The 20,042-nt window shown below is 42.6% G+C and overlaps 1 protein-coding gene across 4 annotated transcripts in view; it reads right to left on the bottom strand.

The window, feature by feature from the left end:
• LOC118386566 (palmitoyltransferase ZDHHC14-like) overlaps positions 1 to 20,042 on the bottom strand; it is a 60,109-nt gene that overhangs the window by 11,083 nt on the left and 28,984 nt on the right. For all 4 annotated transcript variants that reach the window (XM_052523365.1, XM_052523362.1, XM_052523363.1 and 1 more), the window contains 3 exons: positions 17,488 to 17,648; positions 712 to 870; positions 172 to 309 (listed from right to left, as the gene is read on the bottom strand). In XM_052523365.1, coding sequence (XP_052379325.1) covers positions 172 to 309; positions 712 to 870; positions 17,488 to 17,648 — 458 coding nt within the window. The remainder of the gene's footprint in view (positions 1 to 171; positions 310 to 711; positions 871 to 17,487; positions 17,649 to 20,042) is intronic.

Consider the following 20,042-nt stretch of genomic DNA (forward strand, 5'->3'; position numbering starts at 1 on the left):
GGGGGGGAACTTGATAACGTGTGAGATCTTGTCATTGATGATATTATATGGATAACAAACAGTATGTTCTGGGCACCTGGGGGACATTGTTTGGGGAAAAACAGTGTTGTGTTTATTTCAGGGCATCACCGCTTTGTGTGTGTTTCAGTCTCTGGTCGGTATTATACTCACTCAGGATGACGTGTGTGATGACGAAGGCGAATATGAATACAGTGAGGAAGGAGAGGGAGAGGATGAAGAGGTAGAAGAAACGGTAGTTCCTCTTTCCCACACAGTTCCCCACCCAGGGACAGTGGTGGTCAAAACGCTCTGCAGGGGAGGGAGAGAGGGAGAGAGAAGAGAGAGAGAGAGAGAGAGAGAGAGAGAGAGAGAGAGAGAGAGAGAGAGAGAGAGAGAGAGAGAGAGAGAGAGAGGGAGAGAGAGAGAGAGAGAGAGAGAGAGAGAGAGAGAGAGAGAGAGAGAGAGAGAGAGAGAGAGAGAGGGGGAAAGGTACGTTTAGACAAATGTAAATAGAAAAGTGGTCGGACAGAGGGAAGGGAAGGAGTGGAATAGAGACATAAAGAAGAAGAGAGAAGCAGATAGAACAGGGAAATAAAATAGTGGAAAGAGAAAGGGAGAGATGGGGAGAGTAGGTGGTTTAAAAGTCATGCATATGGAGCAGCCATCGAGTTAGTTAGCTTCTCCTATTATTTTCAGGACTACAGTACTCACCCACACAGTTGTCGCACAGGCTGCAGTGCGAGGCCCGCGGGGGCCTGAAGATCTTGCAGGTGAAGCAGTACTTGAGCTTCACCGTCTGCCCGTTGATGACCACCTCTCTGGTCCTCGGGGGCGGCCTGTACCCTGGACCACTGGGGCCGTTAGCCGCGCCTGAGGAGGACCAAACAAGAGCAAGTCAGATTTGGTTCACAAGGGAAGCATATTCCTTTGTTCTCCTATGGTGGATATTCAGTACAGCCTCAGCGCTGTATCTTATTCCTAAAGCACAGCCTGTCCGTTAGGGGCCAGACACGAGTTCCTGTATCCAAGGGGGTTTGAGTTTTGGCCAATTTTCAGGCTCTGTTTTTATTTCCCTGTGATAAACAAAGCAAGTCACGCCATCACATTTCAGGGGCTTCTAAACAGCTTCTACCACCAAGCCATAAGACTCCTGAACATCTAATCAAATGGCTACTCAGACTATTTGCATTGCCCCCCTCCCCCTCTTTTTACCCTGATGCTACTCTCTGTTATTATCTATGCATAGTCACTTTAACAACTCTACCTACATGTACATATTTCCTCAATTACCTCAACTAACCGGTGCCCCTGCACATTGACTCTGTACCGTATGGTGGATGCAACAGAATAAGATTCTTATAACTATGTGTATAATATAATATATGATATATGCCATTTCAACGCTTTTATGGACTTACAGTTTGCATACATTCTACGTATGGGTGGTCCCGGGAAGAACCCACTACCCTGGATTCTTATGCTAACCAACTGAGCCACAGAAGGACCACGTGTTCTACTGAGGATGGGCCACTGGGACTGACAGGAGATTTACCATGTCTTTTGGGTGATAAAACCTAAAGAGCAATCCAGAGCATGAGTTAATGTTTCTGTTCTATATGGTACCAGGGAGACATGGCTCCAGTATGGAGTTAAGAGGGCCAGACACTGGTCTCTATACAATGAAAATAGTTGACACAGCAGATACTGTCTGCTATGAATTACAGGTGTCTTTCGTACAAATCTTAACCTTGTGACCCATTCTATACATCTGTTGTTCGTCATGTAGGTTGAAAGGGGTGTATCTTGGCTATAAAATACCTTTGTACTTTGTCTCGGGGCTCTCAACGAATCATTTGAGCATGAATCGTTGGCCAGCCAACATTATTGTAGAGCACTCAATCGATTCACTTCATATGTGTGTGTTGTATTGACCTGCTCCCTTATTAATAAGCGATTAAAGATTTAGTTTAAGTATAACTCTGACTTGTACGATAGGTTTGTCTCTCCTCATTTAATAGCAAAGAAATGAACCACCACAACCGGTACCCGCTGTACAGTATATAGCTTCGCTACTGTTATTTTACTGCTAACTTTAATTGTTCGTTACTTTCATTCCTTCTTTTTTTAGGTATTTTTCTTAAAACTGCATTGCTGGTTAAGGACTTGTAAAGTAAGTATTTCACCTGTTGTATTCGGCGCATGTGGCAAATAAAATTTGATTTTATTCAATTACGTAGGCTTTCGGAGCTTGATATATCAGTCAGCACATTTTACTGGCTTCCTCACTGATTGATGTATTTTACAGTGGCGGGCCGCTGGGGAATGATGTTTACTTGGCATTACATTATTCATCTGCTCAGCAGGAACTAGCACTCCACTCAGAGATAAGATTCACATACACACACAGACTCACAAGCAAACACTCACATGCGCGCACACACACACACACACACACACACACACACACACACACACACACACACACACACACACACACACACACACACACACACACACACACACACACACACACACACACACACACACACACACGGCCTGCTCTTCAAGCTTGGGGGGCAACACCTCTGCGGCTCTGCATATCGCTTACTCAGCGTCACTTAATTCCCTACTCCCGTGACAGGAGGACTTTTTAAAAATGTGATTTTATTTAACCTTTATTTATTTAGTCAGTTAAGAACTAATTCTTATTTACAATGACGGCCTATCCCGGCCAAACCCTAACCCTCCCAATCACGGGCGGTTGTGATACAGCCTGGAATCAAACCAGGGTCTGTAGTAATGCCTCAAGCACTGAGATGCAGTGCCTTAGACCCCTGCGCCACTCGGGAGCCCCAAAAAACAATACTACTAATAAAATAATACTACTTATAGCTTTTATCGTTTACAGGTAAGGTACTGTAAATGTAATTTACAGACACCTCACAAGTCCTCAACTGGCAGGTTCATGAAATAGTACCCGCAAAACACCAGTCTCAACGTCAACAGTGAAGAGGAGACTGGCCTTCAAGACAGAGTTGCAAAGAAAAAGACATATCTCAGACTGGCCAATAAAAATTAAGATGGGCAAAAGATTAAGTTGGGCAAAAGAACACAGATACTGGAACTCTGCCTAGAGGAACTCTGCCTAGAAGGCCAGCATCCCGGAGTCGCCTCTACACTGTTGACGTTGAGACTGGTGTTTTGTGGGTACAATTTCATGAAGCTGCCAGTTAAACTAGACACTAATGTACTTGTCCTCTTGCTCAGTTGTGCACCGGGGCCTCCCACTCCTCTTTCTATTCTGGTTAGAGCCAGTTTGCACTGCTCTGTGAAGGAAGTAGTACACAGCGTTGTACGAGATCTTCTGTTTCTTGGCAATTTATAGCATGGAATAGCCTTCATTTCTCAGAACAAGAATAGACTGACGAGTTTCAGAAGATAGGTCTTTGTTTATGGCCATTTTGAGCATGTAATCGAACCCACAAATGCTGATGCTCCAGATATTCAACTAGTCTAAAGAAGGCCAGTTGAATTGCTTCTTTAATCAGTAAAAAAGTTTTCAGCTGTGCGACCATAATTGCAAAAGACTATTCTAATGATCAATAAGCCTTTTAAAATTATAAACTTGGATTAGCTAACACAACGTGCCATTGGAACACAGGAGTGATGGTTGCTGTTAATGGGCCTCTGTACGCCTATGTAGATATTCCATAAAAAAATATGCCATCTCCAGCTACAATAGTCATTTACAACATTAACAATGTCTACTCTGTATTTCTGATCAATTTGATGTTATTTTAATCAACATAAAATGTGCTTTCTTTCAAAATCAAGGACATTTCTAAGTGCCCGAAACGTTTGAACAGTAGTGTATAAATACACACAGTACCAGTCAAAAGAACTTATCCTCTGCAGCAGAGGTACTCTGGGTCTTCCTTTCCTGTGGAGGTCCTCATGAGAGCCAGTTTCATCATAGTGCTTGATGGTTTTTGCAACTGTACTTGAAGAAATTCTTGAAACGCTTCGGATTGACTGACCTTCATGTCTTAAAGTAATGATGGATTTTTATTTATTTTTGCTTACTTGAGCTGTTCTTCCCATAATATGGACTTGGTCTTTTACCAAATAGGGCTATCTTCTGTATACCAACCCTACATTGTCACAGCACAACTGATTGGCACAAACGCATTAAGAAGGAGATAAAATCCACAAATGAACTTTTAACAAGGCACACCTGTTAATTGAAATGCATTCCAGGTCATTCAACCTAATTAAGCTGGTTGAGAAAATGCCAAAGCGGTGCAAAGCTGTCATAAACGCAAACGGTGGCTACTTTGAAGAATCTCAAATATAACATATATTTATGATTTGGTTACTACATGAGCCATGTGTTATTTTACTTCACTATATTAGTCTACAATGTACAAAATAGTACAAATAAAGAAAAACCCTTAAATGAGTATGTGTGTCCAAACATTTGACTGGTACTGTATAAATATATAAATATATATATATATATAAATATAAATAGCTCAGTAAAAAAAGAAAAGACTCTTTTCAGGACCCTGTTTTTCAAAGATAATTCGTAAAAATCTAAACAACTTCACAGATCTTCAATGTTAAGGGTTTAAACACTATTTCCCATGCTTGTTCAATGAACCATAAACAAACAATTAATGAACATGCACCTGTGGAACGGTCGTTAAAGCACTAACAGCTTACAGACAGATGGTAGGCAATTAAGGTCACACTTATGAAAACATAGGACACTAAAGAGGCCTTTCTACTGACTCTGATAAAACACCAAAAGAAAGATGCCCAGGATCCCTGCTCATCTGCGTGAACGTGCCTTAGGCATGCTGCATGGAGGCATGAGGACTGCAGATGTGCCCAGGGCAGTAAATTGCAATGTTTGTACTGTGAGACATCTAAGACAGCACTACAGGGAGACAGGACGGACAGCTGATCGTCCTCGCAGTGGCAGACCATATGAAACAACACCTGCACAGGATCGGTACATCTGAACATCACACCTGCGGGACAGGTACAGGACGGCATCAACAACTGCCCGAGTTACACCAGGAACGCACAATCCCTCCATCAGTGCTCAGACTGTCTGCAATAGGCTGAGAGAAGCTGGACTGAGGGCTCGTAGGCCTGTTGCAAGGCAGGTCCTCACCAGACGGTTTTGTCTCACCAGGGGTGATGGTTGGATTTGTGTTTATCATCGAAGGAATGAGCATTACACAGAGGCCTGTACTCTGGAGTGGGATCGATTTGGAGGTGGAGGGTGTGTCAAGGTCAGGGGCGGTGTGTCACAGCATCATCGGACTGAGTTTATTGTCATTGCAGGCAATCTCAAAGCTGTGCGTTACAGGGAAGACATCCTCCTCCCTCATGTGGTACCCTTCCTGCAGGCTCATCCTGACATGACCCTCCAGCATGACAATGCCACCAGCCATACTGCTCGTTCTGTGCGTGATTACCTGCAAGACAGGAATGTCAGTGTTCTGCCACAGCCAGAGAAGAGCCCGGATCTCAATCTCATTGAGCACGTCTGGGACCTGTTTGATCGGAGGGTGAGGGCTAGGGCCATTCCCCCCTGAAATGTCCGGGAACTTGCAGGTGCCTTGGTGGAAGAGTGGGGTACCATCTCACAGCAAGAACTGGCAAATCTAGTTCAGTCCATGAGAAGTGCACTGCAGTACTTAATGCAGCTGGTGGCCACACCAGATACTGACTGTTCCTTTTAATTTTCACCCACCCTTTTTTCAGGGACACATTATTCCATTTCTGTTAGTCACATGTCTGTGGAATTTCTTCAGTTTATGTCTCAGTTGTTGAATCTTGTTATGTTCATACAAATACTAACACATGTTAAGTTTGTTGAAAATCAAATCATATATATATATACAATTAAAGTCGGAAGTTTACATACACTTAGGTTGAAGTCATTAAAACCCATTTTCAACCACTCCACACATTTCTTGTTAACAAACTATAGTTTTGGCAAGTCGGTTAGGACATCTGTTTTGTGCATGACAAAAGTCATTTTTCCAACAATTGCTTACAGACAGATTATTTCACTTATAATTAATTGTATAACAATTCCAGTGGATCAGAAGTTTACATACATTAAGTTGACTGTGCCTTTAAAATTAAACAGCTTGGAAAATTCCAGAAAAGGATATCATGGCTTTAGAAGCTTCTGATAGGCTAATTGACATCATTTGAGTCAATTGGAGGCCTACCTTCAAACTCAGTTCATCTTTCTTTGACTTCATGGGAAAATCAAAAGAAATCAGCCAAGGCCTCGGAAAAATATTGTAGACCTCCACAAGTCTGGTTCATCCTTGGGAGCAATTTCCAAACGCCTGAAGGTACCACGTTCATCTGTACAAATAATAGTACGTAAGTATAAACACCATGGTACCACACAGCCGTCATACCACTCAGGAAGGAGACACATTCTGTCTACTAGAAATGAACATACTTTGATGAGAAAAGTGCAAATCAATCCCAGAACAACTACAAAGGACCTTGTGAAGATGCTGGAGGAAACAGGTACAACAGTGTCTATATACACAGTAAAACGAGTCCTACATTGACATAACCTGAAAGGCCGCTCAGCACGGAAGAAGCCACTGCTCCAAAACCGCCATAAAAAAGCCAGACTATGTTTTGTAACTGCACATGGGGACAAAGATTGTACTTTTTGTTGAAATGTCCTCTGGTATGATCAAACAAAAATAGGACTGTTTGGCCATAATGACCACCGTTATGTTTGGAGGAAAAACGGGGAGGCTTGCAAGCCGAACAACACCATCCCAACCGTGAAGCACGGGGGTGGCAGCACCATGTTGTGGGGGTGCTTTGCTGCAGGAGGGAATGGTGCACTTCACAAAATAGATGGCATCATGAGGGAAGAACATTATGTGGATATATTGAAGCAACATCTCAAGACATCAGTCCGGAAGTTAAAGCTTGGTCGCAAATGGGTCTTCTAAATGGACAATGACCCCAAGCACACTTCCAAAGTTGCAGCAAAATGGCACAAGGACAAGAAAGTCAAGGTATTTGAGTGGCCATCACGAAGCCCTGACAACAATCCTATAGAATATTTGTGGGCAGAACTGAAAAAGTGTGTGCGAGCAAGGAGACCTTGCTCAGTTACACCAGCTCTGTCAGGAGGAATGGGCCAAAATTCACCTAACTTGTGGGAAGCTTGTGGAAGGCTACCTGAAACGCTTGACCCAGGTTAATCCATTTAAAGACAATGCTACCAAATACTAATTGATTGTATATAAACCTCTGACCCACTGGGAATGTGATGAAAGAAATAAAAGTTTAAATAAATAATTCTTAGACACGTGATGCCGCGGAGCTGAGCAGACGTTGACAAACCGAGCCCTTCAAAGTTATTCTATTTTTACCTAAATAACAACGTTGGAACAATATTCTAACATCGGCTGATAAATTGTCAAGTACTTACCTTCCCAAAGAGCCATGGACCTCCGACCGAGAGGCAAGAAGGACGACCAAAACGTCGTTGATTCCCAATATAACGATAACGCTACAGCTAGCAAGATTAGCATTAGCCCTCATAACTCAGACGACAGTTCCAGACTGTTGCTCTCAGCAGCCTCTTGCGAGCCTGCCGACATGCTGGCTACTCTCCTCCGGGAAATTCAGGATGGTAACAGAGGTCTTTCTCTGAAAATCGATAAGAAATCGGCTGAACTCCATTCTTCCATTGACGACCTGAAATCCTCCATGAATGATCTCCTTTTGAGAACGACTGAGGCAGAGCTGCGCATTAGCACAGTTGAAGATACCATCGCTAGACATGACCAGGTCTTGACACAACTGCAAAAGGACAATGCCTACCTCAAAAACAAAGTAGATCAGATGGAGAACCAGAGTAGACGTAGTAATATCCGTGTGGTGGGATTGAAAGAGGACAGCGAGGGTCGTGACCCGGTCCGTTTCTTCACTCAATGGATCCCGGAGGTCCTAGGCATAATCAACTTCACCAAGCCGCTGGAAATCGAACGCGTCCACAGAACATCAGTGCCGAAACCCCGGCCAGATGAGCCCCCATGAGCCGTCCTGATCAGGTTCCTCCGTTTCCAAGACAGATAGAAAATACTGCAAAGGGGACATCGCCATCGATGGGAAGAGGGTCAGCCTTTTCCCGGATATGAGCGCGGACCTCGCCAGACGCCGCAAGCAGTTCAGACCTGCCGCCAAAGCACTGAAGGAGAAGAACATCACCGGCTACCTCATCCACCCTGCGCGGATGAAAGTTCAGTACAAAGGCCGAAGCCATCGCTTCAACACACCGGGAGAAGTGCACACTTTTCTCAAAGAACTGAGCAACGTCTGGGCCAGGACGGTCTCTCTGGGGGATAAAATGCAGTTAGTTGGTTTTCTCTTATCCGGATTGAACTGCTGGTATCTCCCGGTCACTTTAATTGATTTGTATATTTTCAACTAACCGTATCTTTCCGGGGTGAGTTCTATTACATTTACAGGAGAGTATATTTTGGTTTAGTCCATACCTACTGGGCGAAGCAATAAGTGGGTTTAGGCGCACTGCTTTCCCCCTCATTTATGTTAATCTTTCGTAAAGAGACTCAAGCAGCCCTTACCGTGGGCAGTAAATATTCAGCCATAAATATCTATTCACAACGTTTGTTTTCAATTTAGAGAGCTCGCAGGTTTTAGTTTACGCCAAGGTTTAGCTAGTAAGAGCAAGATGGAAAGCGAGCAGCAACGTATCTCTACAAGTGTATTCATGTTTGATTGTTGGGACTGTTGTTCTAGTCTGACAATCGGGGTGGGTGGGATTTTTATTTATTTATTTTTCTTCCTTTTTTCTATGTTTATTGTTTCCTTCGTAAAGAGACACACAGGTCACTTTTGTGCTCAAACCAACGTTGAAACATTTCCTAATTATCTGCATATGATAGATTTCTATTCAGTTACATATTTGAAACCCAACCTATGCTTAATCCACTAAAATATGTCACATTCAACGTAAAAGGTTTTAACAGCCCGATTAAAAGGAAAAGAGTCTATACATACCTTAAGAAATTAAAGGCTGACATTGTGTTTTTACAAGAAACACATCTTACAGCCAGTGAACACAAGAAATTGAAGAGGGAATGGGTAGGACAAGTTTTTGCATCCTCTTTTAACTAACCAAAGCAAGAGGAACTGCAATTTTGATAAGTAGACACATCCCCTTCTGCGTCAACAACACCATCTCTGATCCCTCTGGCAGGTTTGTTTTGGTGCAGGGGCATATGTTTTCAGAGTCTTGGACCCTATTGAATATTTATGCTCCTAACTTCGATGACCATATGTTTATTCAGAATGTCTTCCTTCAGGTTGCTCAAGCACCACCAGGATGGCTACTGGTTGGAGGAGATTTTATTTTTTGCTTAGATACAGTTCTTGATAGATCTTCTGATAAACCCTTTCTTACCAAAGCCGGCAAGCTCACCATGTCATTCATGAAAGATCTCAATTTACTTGACATCTGGAGACAGTTGCACCCACAGGATAGGGACTACTCTTTTTATTCACACCCACACAAGACACACACACGCATAGATAACTTTTTACTTTCGACACAACTGTTTCATAGACTGTTAGATGTCGAGTATCTCCCCAGATTGCTTAGTGACCATTCTCCTCTGGTATTATCAATCTCCATTCCTACCAAGGTAAATGGAGCATATAGATGGAGACTACATTCTACACTTCTAAAGCAACCTGAATTTGGTGCATTCATCAAAGAGCAGATCAATATTTTTACTTTGACAAACAAACCCTCTGCTCCTGACAGCTTCATTCTTTGGGACACATTGAATGCCTACCTGAGGGGACAGATTATTTCCTATACTAAAGGGCTGAAGAGAAAACACGGTGCGGAACTGAGTGCTCTTGAATCTGAAATCTCCGAGCTAGAGAAAACCTACCAAAGAGGCCCGACTAAAGATCTATACAGGCTTTTGGTAAATAAAAAACTTAAATATAATATTCTGAACACATATCAAGCTGAGAGGGCCATCACTAAATCAAAACAGCGTTATTATGAGCTTGGAGAGAAAGCTCACAAAGTATTGGCATGGCAACTGAAAGCAGAGGAAAGTAAGAGGACAATTAATGCCATAGAAACTCTCACTAAAGAGATATCTTTCGACCCTACTGAAATTAATAATACTTTTAAGAAATACTATGAAGACCTCTACACTTCCCAATCAAGCGATGATCTATCAGAGATAGACTCCTTTCTCTCCTCTCGCAACCTCCCATGCCTGTCAGGGGAAGACAGCGAGCGCCTGAGTGAACACTTCTCAGTCCCTGAATTGTTGGAGGCCATTAAATCCTTACCTTCTAATAAATCTCCTGGGGAGGATGGCTTCCCTCCAGAGTTCTATAAAGAATTTAGGGAGCTGTTGGTCCCCTACCTCATGGAGGTACTTAAAAAAGCCAGAGAAGACAACTGCTTTCCAGAGTCCTTCTCTCAAGCAGTGATTACTGTAATCCACAAGAAAGGGAAAAACACGCTAAAGTGCACCTCCTATAGACCAATCTCTCTCCTTAACACAGATTGTAAACTGGTCACCAAGATGCTATCTAAGAGACTGGAGTAATGTCTTCCACTGTTGGTCAACCCAGATCAGACTGGCTTCATAATTAATAGATTGTCCTCCAATAATCTCAGAAGGTTCTTTGATATAATTCACCTTGCTAACAAAAACAAAATACCTGGTGTCGCAGTCTCCCTCAACGCTGAAAAGGCCTTTGATAGGGTTGAATGGCCATACCTCTTTCGCGTCTTGGAAAAGTTCGGTTTAGGTACCGTGTTTGTAAATTTGATAAAATCACTCTACAAATCTCCTAAAGCTAGGATTGCTACCAATGGGATTACTTCCTCCTCTTTCCCTCTTTATAGGGGGAACAGACAAGGTTGCCCAATTAGCCCCCACCTCTTTGCCCTCGCCATCGAACCGTTGGCTGAGGCTATTAGAACGTGCCCTGACATACATGGCTTTGAGGTGGGCCCCCATACCCATAAATTATCACTCTTTGCGGACGACCTTATCTTATTCCTAACAAACCCAGAACACTCCCTCTCTCACTTGCAGATCCTACTACAGTGTTATAGTTCTTTCTCTGGATATAAGGTCAATCTTGATAAAAGCGAACTCTTACCGTTGTCTGTCTTTGACCATCATACCATCAAGCACAAGTTTCCTTTTAGATGGTCAGCAGCATTTTTTTCCTCTCTCGACAAGCTGACCAGACGGTTTATCTGGCACGGCAAAACCCCTATGGTTGGCCTGGATAAACTGACCCTTGATTACAGTCAAGGGGGCTTAAACCTCTCCAATTTCAGAATGTACTACTGGGCTGCACAGTCTAGGTTTCTGGCTCAGAGGTTTGACAATGGTCCCTCTCCCTCATGGTTGAACATTGAAAAGCTTGAGGTAAATGATGACACTGGGGCAGATTTGTTTTACAAATGGGACAGAAAATCTATAAAAACTATCACAGACAACCCTTTAATCATACATTCTGTCCTGGCATGGTGCAAACTGCATGAGCTGTTCGGACGAGGGGGATTCCTTTCCCCTAAAACCCCTTTATGGAACAATAGATTGATCCCTATGTTTCTCCAGAATAGTAACTTTAGACCATGGTCTGATAAGGGGATCACTCTTCTGGAACATTGTTACGAGGAGGGAGTTCTTATGTCTTTTGATCAGCTGAAACAGAAATACCACTTGCCTAACAGGGACTTCTTTAGCTACCTACAACTACGAAACTTTATTAGGGTGACTCTCAAGGGACAATGGAACCTACCTAAGATGTCACCTATTGAACAACTCTGCCACGCAGACCAACCACTGTTCAAGACCATTTCCCGTGTTTACAATGCTCTTATGTCAGGACTAACACTGCCTGGGCTAGATAAACCCCGACTTAGATGGGAGAGAGATCTGGGTATTGATCTTGATGAGGATCTATGGAGTGACCTGTGCAGGGATGGGGTTACATCCACATTGAACTCCAGATACAGACTGATCCAGTTTAATTTTCTCCATCAGCTCTATATCACCCCATCTAGACTGCACAGGTTCAACCCAGATATCTCCTCCCTATGTTTTAGATGTGGCTCAGATGAAGGAACATTCCTCCATTCCACTTGGCAGTGTTCAAAACTACACGATTTCTGGCAGGGGGTCTGCGATACCATATCCTCAATTCACGGGGTTGCATTCCCTTTAGAACCGGAGGTCTGCCTACTGGTTAACTTTACTAACACCAATCTTAGGCAAAGCCATACTATAAAGCTAACAGAAATATTGCTAGCGATTGCCAAGAAATGTATTGCCTTGAAATGGAAATTGGATTCCTCCCTGCCAGTTGCAATGTGGCTTTCGGAAGTTAATAGTTGTATCCCTTTGGAGAAAATCACTTACTGCTTGAGGAATAAGTTAAAGACATTTTACAGAATTTGGCAACTTTTTATTGACTATATGGAGAATCTCCCCCCACATCTCATTGATTGAATCTATATATAATCCTCACATAATGTTTCACACGTAATGTATATTATGTAGCCTACGGCATTGTCTCGTTATTTAAAAAAAAAAGTTTTAAAATATATTTTTTATTTTTTTATTTTTTATTATTGTATGATTGTTTATATAACTATAATTATAATTTATTTTTGCTACATTCGTCTGTTACTGTCACTTTGTCCTATCGTTGTCTAATATCTTTTCACTTTTGTTTTGAATGTTCTTAATTGGAAAATGCCAAAAAATAAAAATAAAATAAAAAAAATAATAAAAAAATAATAATAATTCTCTCTACTATTATTCTGACATTTGACATTCTTAAAATAAAGTGGTGATCCTAACTGAATTGTTAAAAACTGAGTTTAAATGTATTTGGTTAAGGTGTATGTAAACTTCCGACTTCAACTGTGTGTGTGTGTATACAGTGGGGCAAAAAAGTATTTAGTCAGTCACCAATTGTGCAAGTTCTCCCACTTAAAAAGATGAGAGAGGTCTGTAATTTTCATCATAGGGACACTTCAACTATGACAGACAAAATATCCCTCGCCCTCCATTTTGTAAATCCGACCACAACTATATCCTCCTGATTCCTGCTTACAAGCTAGAATTGAAGCAGGAAGCACCAGTGACTCAGTCTATAAAAAGTGGTCAGATGAAGCAGATGCTAAATTACAGGACTGTTTTGCAGGTGTCTTCACTGACATTTTCAACATGTCCCTGATTGAGTTTCTAATACCAACATGTTTCAAGCATACCACCATAGTCCCTGTGCCCAAGAACACAAAGGCAACCTGCCTAAATGACTACAGACCCGTAGCACTCACGTCCGTAGCCATGAAGTGCTTTGAAAGCACTGAGCCATGAAAAGCTTTGAAACCCTAGACCCACTCCAATTTGCATACCGCCCAAACAGATCCACAGATGATGCAATCTCTTGCACTCCACACTGCCCTTTCCCACCTGGACAAAAGGAACACCTATGTGAGAATGCTATTCATTGACTACATACAACTCAGCGTTCAACACCATAGTACCCTCAAAGCTCATCACTAAGCTAAGGATCCTGGAACTAAACACCTCCCTCTGCAACTGGATCCTGGACTTCCTGACAGGCCGCCCCCAGGTGGTGAGGGTAGGCAGCAATACATCTGCCATGCTGATCCTCAACACTGGAGCCCCCCAGGGGTGCGTGCTCAGTCTCCTCCTGTACTCCCTGTTCACCCACGACTGCATGGCCAGGCACGACTCCAACACCATCATTAAGTTTGCAGACGACACAACAGTGGTAGGCCTGATCACTGACAACGACGAGACAGCCTATAAGGAGATCAGAGACCTGACCGGGTGGTGCCAGAATAACAACCTATCCCTCAACGTAACTAAGGATAAGGAGATGATTGTGGGCTACAGGAAAAGGAGGATTGAGTACGCCCCCATTCTCATCGACGGGGTTGTAGTGGAGGAGGTTGAGAGCTTCAAGTTCCTTGGTGTCCACATCACCAACAAACTACAATGGTCCAATCACACCAAGACAGTCGTGAAGAGGGCATGACAAAGCCTATTCCCCCTCAGGAAACTAAAAAGATTTGGCATGGGTCCTGAGATCCTCAAAAGGTTCTCCAGCTGCAACATCGAGAGCATGACCCCAAGCACACTTACCAGGCAGTGGTTGCATCACTGCCTGGTATGGCAATTGCTCGGCCTCTGACCGCAATGCACTACAGAGGGTAGTGCGTACGGCCCAGTACATCACTGGGGCAAAGCTGCCTGCCATCCAGGACCTCTACACCAGGCGGTGTCAGAGGAAGGCCCTAAAAATTGTCAAAGACCCCAGCCACCCCAGTCATAGACTGTTCTCTCTACTACCGCATGTGCTTCTACACCTGCATTGCTTGCTGTTTGGGGTTTTAGGCTGGGTTTCTGTACAGCACTTTGAGATATCAGCTGATGTACGAATACATTTGATTTGATTTGATGGCAAGCGATACCGGAGTGCCAAGTCTAGGACAAAAAGTATTCTCAACAGTTTTACCCCCAAGCCATAAGACTCCTGAACAGGTAATCAACTGGCAACCCAGACTATTTACATTGTGTGCCTCCCCCAACCCCTCTTTTACGCTGCTGCTACTCTCTGTTTATCATATATGCACAGTCACTTTAACTATACTTTCATGTACATATGTACATACTACCTCAATTTGGCCGACCAACCAGTGCTCCCACACATTGCCTAACCGGGCTATCTGCATTGTGTTCCAGCCAACCCCTCTTTACGTTACTGCTACTCTCTGTTCATCATATAAGCATAGACACTTTAACCATATCTACATGTACATACTACCTCAATCAGCCCGACTAACCGGTGTCTGTATGTAGCCTCACTACTGTTATTTTACACTGTCTTTTTACTGTTGTTTTTATTTCTTTACTTAACTATTGTTCACCTAATACCGTTTTTACACTGTTGGTTAGAGCCTGTAAGTAAGTATTTCACTGTAAGGTCTACTACACCTGTTGTATTTGGCGCACGTGACAAATAAACTTTGATTTGAAGTACAGTTCATTATTACTATGCATATTATCCCTTGCACATCTGTTCTGCTTTTTTTTCTGGAGGAGGAAATTGAAAATATCTAGCCAACTCTGTATGCCTTCATTTAAAAAGGAGGATACTTTAAACAGGGTTTCATTGCCATCACTCAGCATCACTGCCTTCCTTGGACAAGTATTTTCATACACTGTGCCACTGGTTTATTGTTTAATATAAACTGAGTGTATAAAGTTAACTATGAAGATTTTAAAGTGGCTGTAAAGTAACTTTGGATCAAAGTTTCAGGCAACATCATGCGTCAATGTGGTGAACATCTGTGGGACTGAGATTTAGCCTAAATATTTAACCACGACTTTGTGTACATGAAAAACAAGACATTGACAGTGGTGGTGACGGCAGTTGCGTTGGGACAGAGCATACATTATGCATATTGGGGAAAGGGAAGGAGATCACTTGCTGTCACTTCAGATGCCGTTCTTATACACAGAGGATTGTGAATGCATTTAACAACAAGCCTCCTGCTGGAAGACAGTGCAGGAATGATGAGATGTGTATATAAAGGAGAGGAGAAAAACAAACAAACACACACACACACACACACACACACACACACACACACACACACACACACACACACACACACACACACACACACACACACACACACACACACACACACACACACACACACACACACACACACACACACACACACACACACACACACACAGTGCAAGAGAGAGATGAAGCAGATATCAGACAGAAGGATTTGTTTGACTGCAAGTGAGTTGTGGGAAGCAGCAAATAAAGCAGCTTAGAATTGAAAACATATTGAGCTGCTCGAAAGCAAGCATTTGTTGTGAGCGAGACTGGAGAGAGGGAGCGACAAAGACCAAAAGAGAGGGAAAGAAAGTCGTTTGAAGGAGTTTAGAGGTTGCAAGAGCTAGTGAAGGTTGTGAAACAGACAATAGGACTAGACTACTTCTCCAAAAGTTCCCCGCTTTTTTCAGTGCAGGCCTGTAATATCACTTTTCATCAACGTTTAATAAACAAAATGTCATTCTTGTTTACAGGTATGATTTTGATGGCAATTAGTACCAATTTCGCTGTTTGTAGAGTTGACCACACAGTACTGAACCTCCAGATCCTCTACTAGAGGATGTGTGGATGTTGTTTCTAGTGCATCACATTGGGACCGGCCACAGACTGTAAACAACCGAATTGAGTAAATATAACAGTGAATTACTTCTACCCTTCCTCAATGGCTGATTAAAACACTGTTGATGTGGTGAGACATAGAAGTGTGTCCCAAATGGCACCCTAATCCCTATATAGTGCACTACTTTTGACTGGAGCCCTATGGTAGTGCACTACGCGGGGAATAGGGGGCCATTTGTGACGGAACCACGAGAGACGCTTTCTCTCCTTGCTCTAAGAAAGCTGGAGTTAGATAAACAGAGCAAACAATGCCCAAATTTGGTCATTCTCTTAGTACTGGATATTTTGTGATTGACAAGTCTATTCTGGAATGCTGTATTCACAGAAAAAAAAGAGTTCCAAAAATACATCCAGATTGTTCTGTCTGTATAGCACAGCTTTTCCTCATTGAAAATCACTGACTGATTCTTCTTGGAACGCATTGGATTGGACATCTCGTAACAAAACGGAACTAGTGGCTTGCTCCTGTGATAGAGGGTTGCATTCCAAATAGCACCCTATTCCCTACATATTGCACTACTTTTGACCAGAGCCCTATGAGCCCTGGTCAAAAGTAGTGCACTATACAGGGAATATGGTACCATTTGGGACTCTGATGAGATATTTTCTAGATTGAACACTAAAACGAGGCCTTTGGTCAGACTGTTTGAACAACATGCCATTGGTGCTCAGGGTAAAGCACCTCTCAAAGCTGATGTCATCTCCAAACATAAACAACACTGAATACCTTATAATCTCACACGTGAACACAGACACCAAAGGCGGTTAGAGGCCGCATGTGATTGGCTCGATCCAAACCGTTTGACAGTGGTCAGGGGAAGTTCACGTTGACCTCAAATCTATCTGCCTCATTAGCTGAACACAAACAAGGAGAATAAACAGCATCAGAGACTCTGAGTGCAGAGTCCTGCCTGGTCCAAGTCCCAAAATGCACCCTATTCCCTATATAGTGCACTACTTTTGACCAGGACCTTGGACTACTTTTGACCAAAACCCACCTCTGGTCAAAAGTAGTATACTACTCACATACACTATATAGGGAATAGGGTGCCATTTGGGAAACCATCCCCTGGACCGTCAGGAAACGACGGTCTATTACCTATTTACCTATCTAGTTACCTATTTGTCTCTCCAGGTCGGCAGCCTCGTCGGGCGTGGCGCGGGGCAGGACCCCCGGGTCACTGAAGCTGGCCCTGAAGAGCATCCCCAGCACAAAGAAAAACAACACCCCTCCGATCACTGGGATGGCTGGGGTCAGGTTGGACGCCAGGAACGGACAGCTGCACGAGAGAAGATAAAAAGAAAGGTTTAAGAATGGAAAAGTATGTCGGCCTAATTGGTAGTTGTTCTTAGTGTGGTCTCTGTATTTGAGTGGGTGGAATGTTTACAACTAATAGAACTGTTAGGACAAACAGACATGCACGCACACACACACACAGACACGCACAGACAGTAATTATTTGATTAGCAAACTCACTTATCCCAATCCCAGTGTTTTCGTCATGAACAGATGGTCAGTGCAATCACATTAAAGCACTACTGTCATGTCCTTTGTATCTGACTTCATTAGGTGACAAGACAAGAGGGCCAGGGCCAATGAGTGATGGCCTTCCTGGAAAGTGAAAATGAATAGCCTGCTTTTCAGTGGCACAATTCAACACACCTCTGGTGAAAAGTAGTGCACAATTTTATACTCCTGAGACCCAGCATTTCATTTTTGTCTTCTCTCGTGAACGTCAGTTTTTGGTCTGTATCTCTGAGGCCATATAAGCCACAGTATTCAGTGAGATGTGTGTCGGTGTGACCTTGACAACTTTATCTTCTTGGTTCTTAAAAAAATGTCTGCCATCAAAATTAGCATATATGATAGAAATTTGAAAATAAGTTTGATTAATTAATTACACACACTCCTTCGATATAAAGTTGTTTTTGATGAAAATTAAAACGTGTCAGTGTGTCACTTTCATGAGGTTGGAGTAATAACATGTTCAACTACTTAATACATCAAATCTAGGTTGTGCCTTTCTTTAGTTTAAGAAAATGAACAACTTAAGAAGAATTGTTCACTTCTCTCATTGACGTCTCAAACCCCGGCCTGGTCTGTTTCGCCTGTTTTGCAAGCGTTCCCGGAAGTCTAGCTATGTTGCGCCTCTGGGTTTAGAAACTCTGTGCTTTAATGTAAATGTTTTCATGTTTACATCCTAATGACCACGATAGAGGACAATTTTGCACATACAATAAAAGATAAATAACAATATTTTCAAACTTTTTTTATTCGTACAATGTTGTTTTCCACCCCAAACACTTCTTATGTAAAAAAAAAAAAAGTGTATCCCAAACGTATTTTTTCTTTCGGGTCTAGGGAATATGGGGCCATTTGGAATGCATCCACTGACTGAAATCTACTGGCCTAGGGCTGAGAAGAAAAACAATTTCCAAGCATCTTACTCGACTGGCATCCGTGACAAAGCCATGAAATTAAAGCTATGCCCTTGTGTTTATTTTCACATTATTTATAGATATGAACAGAGGCTCCTTTCTTCTCTTCTCAAAGCCTGCTGCTGTCTGGGTATCTAGTAGCACATTCTATACATATGGCAATGGTATGTCGCAACGTGAATTTTACCATACAAAGGGCATGACCTTCTGTGCAATTTAAAATATATATATAAAGTAAAAGTAAGTATTGTCTGAGCCAGAAAAGCTCCTGCCCTGTCGGCCAATCTCCTGTTTATAGCGTGAGGTAGCATTATGTACGCTACAAGTACACCCCTTGGACTGGGCGCTTTCCATAACTATGTTATGGCCTTAAATGCATTTTTCCATTCAAATATAATGACCTCCCACAACAACAGTCACTGGCTGTCTGCTGTGGATTCAGCTCTAATGTAAATAGTACACTCCAGGAAGCCCCCGATACGATATTATCACGATGCAGGTACGATTTGTATTGCGATTCTATTAGGGCTGACCCGAGATTTCATTTCGTTTGCGGTTGCAAATTTATCAAAAATATGTCATGCCCGATGTCCACCAGATGCATGTGTTTTGTTTTATCGAATGTCTAACCCGCCTTTTATGTACCTGAGGTACATGTACTTCGCTTTTCAACTCTCTAAAAGCTAGGCAGTTGGAATCTGTGTGTACTCCCGTTTGTACCACCGCACGGTAAAAGCAACACACAAGTTGAAAATATTGAATGAATGTAGTACACAGAACGCAGCCTAGTGAGGCACCTCGAACGTAATGTTGCGGACTGCTCCATTGAAAATGAATGACATCCGCCGGAAAGCAAGACTATGGTGCATCTGGTGGACATTTAGAGTGGACTAATTCATTGCGGAGGCCGCGGGGATGGCTCCGTCCATTTCTCTGCACAAGGCGCGTCTCTCTCTGGCCGGTTTGTGCACATCCATTGTTTCATAACTTAATTGTGTGAATTATTAGCCCTTTTATTGTTAGAGACTATCAATTCCTCATTACATATATCACCAGTAATACATTTACCGTTAATTCCCATATTTTCTCATCTACAATGTTTGTTTGGTTACAGTCATTTCTGTTAATGCATACAGTCGTTTACCGTTCTCATCGTCGGAGTGGACATGTTGTTTCCAGAGCTCACAACCTATGCTACACTTGTGAGAAACAAGTTTTGGTTTATTTCATTCCAT

The sequence above is a fragment of the Oncorhynchus keta genome, chromosome 8 (assembly GCF_023373465.1).
Source record: "Oncorhynchus keta strain PuntledgeMale-10-30-2019 chromosome 8, Oket_V2, whole genome shotgun sequence".
NCBI lineage: Eukaryota > Metazoa > Chordata > Actinopteri > Salmoniformes > Salmonidae > Oncorhynchus > Oncorhynchus keta.